Source organism: Elephantulus edwardii, unplaced genomic scaffold (genome assembly GCF_000299155.1).
Source record: "Elephantulus edwardii isolate Elephantulus edwardi_28Jun2011 unplaced genomic scaffold, EleEdw1.0 scaffold00389, whole genome shotgun sequence".
Classification (NCBI taxonomy): Eukaryota; Metazoa; Chordata; class Mammalia; order Macroscelidea; family Macroscelididae; genus Elephantulus; species Elephantulus edwardii.
Genome location: NW_006400139.1, coordinates 137,160 through 143,810, shown reverse-complemented (window position 1 = coordinate 143,810; position 6,651 = coordinate 137,160). Strand labels below are relative to the sequence as shown.

The window sequence follows — 6,651 nt, the reverse complement described above, 5'->3', positions numbered from 1 at the left end:
GAAGGAAGGAAGGAAAGAAGGAAGGAAGGAAGGAAGGAAGGAGGGAGGGAGGGAGGGAGGGAGGGAAGGAAGGAAGGAAGGAAGGAAAAGAAAGAAAGGAAGGAGACAGGGAGGAAGAAAGGAAACAAATAGGGATGAATAAACATAATGAAAAAGTAAGACATATTTGATCATTATTTTCATCAGCTATTAATAAAGAATTGATAAGTGGGTTTGTTTTCTATTTTTTTACTGAAATCTATATGGTCCTAAGAAATTTGTATTAATATAGATCATCATGTGACACCTTCTACTGCAAATGTCGTGCATACATAATCTGGAAACATATCAAACTTTAATAGTAATGTTCACTTGGAAAAATATCTCTGCACAAATTTCTTAACACTCCACTTTCTCGCACAAGTGTGTTGCTTTGTCACTTTTGTACTTAGTAAAATCTTGTGCCAGTTGTGAAATCCACCCAGCTGGAGAAGATGGTACCAGCAGAGTCTCCATGACAATTACATATTTAGTAGCACTGTTTCTGTATCAGTTGAAATCACTGGGGTCATGGCATAGCAATATATTTACAATCTGCATTTTATATAAATATCTAGTTAAACTTCTTTTTTTTTCTAGTTAAACTTCTTCTAGGCAAGTGTGTAATTAGGAAATTAGATTGTCTATTCACAGCTATTGGAGTAACAAGTTTACATTTTCCAAATGTGATAAATCAGTTTACATTTCTATACCTTGGATGCTTCACTTGTAAAAGGGAGAAGTCTTAGACTTGTTAGGATTCTACAAAGTCACAAATATAAAGGATGTTGTACATAGCTTATCTATCAAAGCAAGCAATTAGTAAAGGTTGGCTATTTTATTTAATTCTTCACATTATAATGGTATTGATGCTATCTTTGTTTTGGTGCTAGGAAATGGAGGAGAGTGTTTGGTAAGTTTTCAACACAATATGCTTTATTTTACAATCACTGGGAGATGTGTCTGGTGTTGCCATCTCACCCTCCATCCTGTCTGGGTGATGTTCGTGGGCTTAGTTATTCTGTCCTTTAATTACTGTGTGGTTTATCCTTTCTTCCTCAGTGCTGTTAATTTACTGACTGTCCGCTGTGTAGCTCTCTGCCCTGTCTCAGGCACCTGTTAGTTATTAGTATTTATGTGTATCAGGAAGTGGTTCACTCCTTCTTAGGTTTGGTTTGCAGTAAACTGATCTCCAAAGATCTCCTTTAGAAAACGCCTCTCCCTTACCCCTTATGTTCACTGTCCTTACTGTTTTACTAAATATTAAGGGTTCTTTGACAATTTTGGTGCTCATAGATTTTGGGGGACAAGAGTAATATCAATCTGTCATTACACTAGAAAGTTTGTTTTAAACTCACAGATCAAATGTGCCCTAATAAATTTTGTTTTTCATGTAGATTTTTTTAAAAAAATTAACAAAATGGGATTTATGAAAGTTAAAATGTTATTTTCTAGTCATCATCTAAAGAAATCCTATGCCTTTGAATTTCTTTTCTGCGAAATTTTTAAAACTTAGGGTGAAAACAGTTCTCTCATACTTGCTACTCAATTTTACAGACAATAAGTATTGCTTCTTGGGGGAAAAAATCAAGTCACCTCTGGTTATTTAGCAATCTTTGTCACATTAATTATTTAATTCTTCATTTATTCAGTCTTCTATTTTTTAAAGTAAAATTATAGCTAGATAAGCTCTTAGCTAATTTTTTATAATACCAACTGAGAATCTCGGGCAATCTGGTGGCTCAGTGCTATCTAAACACAGGGAGTTCGAATCCACCAACTGCTCAGTCGGAGAAAGGTAGGTAATCTCCTCCTCTGGGATTTACAGCCACTGAAAATCTGCTAAAGAGTCAGAAATAACATAACAACAACAGAGAATCTAATTCTTCATTCTTTCTAGATGATATTAAAAATAGTTTATGTGTAACTAATATACTCATGGCTATTATTTGGAAGTATCAAGACTCTAATCCTGTTTTCTTTACCCCAGTGAAATTTATGCATTGGTATAGACTATTGAATCTATACTATAAATTACCAAAAAAAAATATTTTGGGAGAAGGATACTTCTTAAAGGCATAGGTGAGACTCTGTCTCACACACATTGATCATGTCATCAGAAAAGGCCAGGAAAATAAGAGATCAGTGAGGTTAGGGAGACCATTAACAACATGAATTGACAGGGTGAATGAAGCAATGCGCTTACACACAGCAGAAGGTGTTTTGAATTTTTAGTACATTTTATTGCCTTGATTCAAAGTTGACTAGAGAGTACCTAGCAACAACATATGTCCACATACATTTATACAATTTCAGTATATTTTCTGAAACCTGATTGATGATTTACAAGAAATCGCTTGAAAGTTGTATTTAAATTAAAAGAATTTGAAAGTTTACAAGTATTAAAAAATATTTATTAGCCTGAGTCTGACAAAGAGTCTTGGCCATCTCCATCTCCTGTCATGTATTTATATGCTCTGAAAAGGAAAGAGGAAAGTCACTGAGCCTTTGCCTTCTTTATTTATTATTATTTTTCTAAATCTGAGTGTGAAAGTCCAGTGTCTGGAATCTTTCACTTTATCCCGATGGTCAGATTTCTAGTTGTACCTGTGAAGTAAAATCAAACCCACCATCACACTTTGATGTAATTGGTCTCATTTGTACAACTGTTTTCATCTAGGACACAAGGAAAGGACCCTGGGCAAATCTGAGGTACAATTTTCTTATCTACACTTGAGTTTTAGCAGAAAAGGATCTCTACCAGTATTACTGATATAGCAAACTGTCATCATCAATCAAAAATGTCATTAGTCAGTACTTAACTAATGACTAACAGATAAAGCTTAATACCAACAGGAAACCATGACAGTAAAAGATATTTATAGTATATAAACATACTATTACCAGTAACTACTCATTGTCTATATTCTAATATTATTATGATAGGTTAACAAACATTGCAAAAGAATGAGAGTTTGTCCTAATCAGTTCTTATACAATAAATATATTAGGTGGGATATGAATCATTTGCAAATAATGCCACAAAATTTATATAAATTAAACTGTATATTTATAATCTCATAATATTCCTGAACAAATAATACTAACAAAGAAGCTAAAGTTGCACTGAAGGTATTGGAAAAAAATATGGCCTCAGGAATTCAAGAAATATCTTTATTGAGGTGTTTAAGCAAATAAATGCCGTCTTTGACATATATGCCAAGATATTTGGAAGACCATTATCTATCCAATTGACTGAAATAAGTTCATACTTGTCTTTATTCCAAGAAAAACTGAGCTAACAGATTGGATAAATTATAGAATGCTTTAATTAATATGAAATGGTAGTAAAATCATGTTGAAGTTTATTTAAAAATTATTAGAGTACCAGTGAAAGAATTTTTCTTTTACTTTTCAAAGAGAGAAGCAAACTGGGGTGGGGGGGAGGGCTGGGCAGGGAGAAAAGTGCAACAATGAAGGAACGGAAACCCAAAATCTCTGTAAATGTTCATTAAAATTAATAAAAACTTATTAGAGCAGCACATCAACAAGGAACTGCCAGGAAATCAAGCTAAAATGTCAAGAAGAGACTGTAGAATAAGGGATGTCATTGTTGATATCAGATAGATGTTGACTCAAACCATAGACTATCAGAGAGATGTTTCCTTGTGTCTTATTAACTATGCAAAGTCACTGAGCTGTATAGATTATAATAAGTAACAGATGACATTAGAAGAATGAGAATTTCAGAACACTTCTTAGCTGACCCTCCAGTGGGTTTTCAGAGGCAGCAATATTTACTTAATAAATACTTAATCTTAAGATTCATAGTGTTAAGAAAGTCAGCTAGATAAACATTTTAGAGATTTTAAAATTACCATTTTTGTAATCATAAGTAATTTATTAATAAATGAAAGAGATAAAATTTCACCAACTTCAGTGAGTTTAGAGATATTTCATCTCTAAAAATTATAATAAGCAATCATATAGAGATCCTTTATATAGCACTTTTGATCTTATTCTAAGCATTTGTAAATAAAGCTATTTAATTTCCAAAATTAACAAATGCATTTATTCTGTTTATTTCAGACTTAAATGCAGAAAGGTACCTGGTAATCGTCAGTTGATTAAGATTATATAGATAATAAAGGAAGATATTGACTGCATTATCCCTGGGTCCAAAGTTATAAAAAAAAAAAAAGAACCAGTGCTACATTTACTTGAATACACATGTATGTGCACTTGTTTTTCTGTGTCTCTGTTCAAATTAGAACACAATTTCAGTAGTCTATAAAAATCTTACTGATATATAATGTTATTATGTACTATTGAGTTGCCTGTGATTCATAGTGACTCTATATGAGCCAATTTCACTGTCTCTGACACACATACCCACATTATCCCAGTTACTGTGTCAATCTATCTTATCTGATCTGAGGTCTTTCTATCCTGGCTGTCCCTCCACTCTTCCAAGAATGTCCTTCTCCAAGGATTGGTCCCGCCTGGCCCCATGTCCAAAGTATATGAGACAGAACTTCAAAATCTTAGCTTCCATGGAGCAACTTGGTTTCACACTTTCCAGGATATACCTGTTTGTTCTCTTGGCAGTCCATGGTATACTTTCCTCCAGCACTACGACTTGGTCCTATAATTAACACTCTTGGCACTAGCAGTTAGGAAATAAAAAAGAACTAATTTTATTAGGAAAATCTACTCTAAGGGACCTCTTCAGAGTGCTAAAGAGCAATAATGTTAGTCTAGAGACTAAGGTGCGCCTGATGCAGATCATGGTCTTTGCAATTACTTGCTATGCATAAGAAAACTGGACAACTACCAAAGATGACAGAAGAAGAAACAATGTCTCTGAGTGGTGGTGCTGGAGAAGAGTATTAAAGTGTATTAAACACTTCAAAACATCTTGACTTTCCAAGTGTGGCCCATGCATTTGTAGAAAACAATGCTTGTTAAACTAATGATGACATATACATATGGCTGTGAAAGAATATATAAAATATAAAAAAGACGTATCTTTCTCAACCGTCATTTAACAATTTTTTAAAAATCTCATCTTCGTAATTGCAATAACTTTACAGTTTCACATCCTTTATGCCAGGCTTTCTTTGAGGCTTCTTTTACTTCTTTGTTCCTTAGACTGTAGATGAGAGGATTCAACATAGGGATCACCACAGTGTAAAATACCGAGGCCATTTTGTCGGTGTCCAGGGAGTGGTTTGATTTGGGCTGTAGGTACATGAAGATCAGTGTGCCGTAGAAAATCGTGACAGCCACCATATGAGAGCCACACGTGGAGAAGACCTTGAGTCTTCCCTGGGTGGAGCGGATCCTCAGGATGGCCGCAATAATGAAGAGGTAGGAGATGAGAACAATGGAGGACGAGCAGATCATATCAAAGCCAGCAAAAGCAAAGATCAGAATTTCCTTCACGTGTGTGTCGGAACATGACAGAGCTAAGAGGGGCAGGTCATCGCAATAGAAATGGTTGATTATGTTGGGGCCACAGTAAGTTAGACGGAAGGTGACAATGGTGTGGAAGAGGGCAACCAGAAAGCTGTAAATATAGGGCACAGCCACGAGTTGAGTGCAGACTCTTTTGGACATCAGGACTGAATAGTGCAGGGGACTGCAGATGGCCACATAGCGATCGTAAGCCATGGAAGCCAAAAGGAAGCACTCGGTGATCATGAAGGTGAGGAAGCAGCCCAGCTGTGTTGCACATGCGTAGAAAGGGATAGTGTTGACCTGCACGACGAAGTTCATCATCATCTTCGGGGTGATGGCAGAGGAGTAACAGAAGTCGACAAAGGCCAGGTGGCTGAGGAAATAGTACATGGGTGTGTGGAGTCGAGTGTCAATCCTGATTAAGATAATCAAGCCAATATTTCCCACAACCGTGACCAGGTAGATGACCAAAAATATCACAAAACATGGGGCCTGGAGCTCTGGACGATCTGTGATCCCTTTGAGAATGAATTCAGTGACGTAACTGAGATTAGCACCAGCCATTTATTCCAGTGGATAGATACTGCTGTTGCAGAAAAATAATAACTTGAACAGCCCCTGGAAGGGATGAGGGAAGATGGTTATGCATGTCTTGTCAGCTTGGAATTATGTCATCAGATGGGTAAAAACATTCATCTTAGCTTTTAACTGCCTTCTTTTCCTTGGGAAAAGACATCTCTTACTTTCAGAATAATCTTGAAAGTTATTTCCCTTTCTAATTTTTTTAAAAAGAAATATTATTAAAAACAAACCACTTGAAACAATCACTATCAGCATTTCAGGGAGCTCTGGTGGCATAGTGGCAAGAAGCTGTGCTGCAATCCCGAAGGTATGCAGTTCGAGGCCACCAGCTACTTTGCAGGAGAAGGATGGACAATCTCCTCCCATATGATTAACTGCTTCTGAAAACCCGCCGGATGGTCAGCAATGGGTCAGTTCCATTTCTATGGCACACAACAACAACAACAACAACAATCAAACAATATTTCAGAGTGGTTTTTTTTCCCCCTCTGCCATTATCTTTTCTTTTTTTTTCCTTTTTAATACTTTTAATGAGCATTTACAGAGATTTTGGATTTCCATTCATTCATTGCTGCACTTCTCTCCCCGCCC

General features: G+C 35.9%; 1 protein-coding gene across 1 annotated transcript; it reads right to left on the bottom strand.

Annotated features, from left to right (window-relative positions):
- Nucleotides 1-5,082: 5,082 nt before the first annotated feature.
- Nucleotides 5,083-6,042, bottom strand: LOC102865109 (olfactory receptor 1038-like). Its single transcript, XM_006902278.1, has one exon. It carries the CDS (start codon nt 6,040-6,042, stop codon nt 5,083-5,085), a length of 960 nt encoding a protein of 319 aa, XP_006902340.1.
- Between the last annotated feature and the right edge of the window lie 609 nt (nt 6,043-6,651).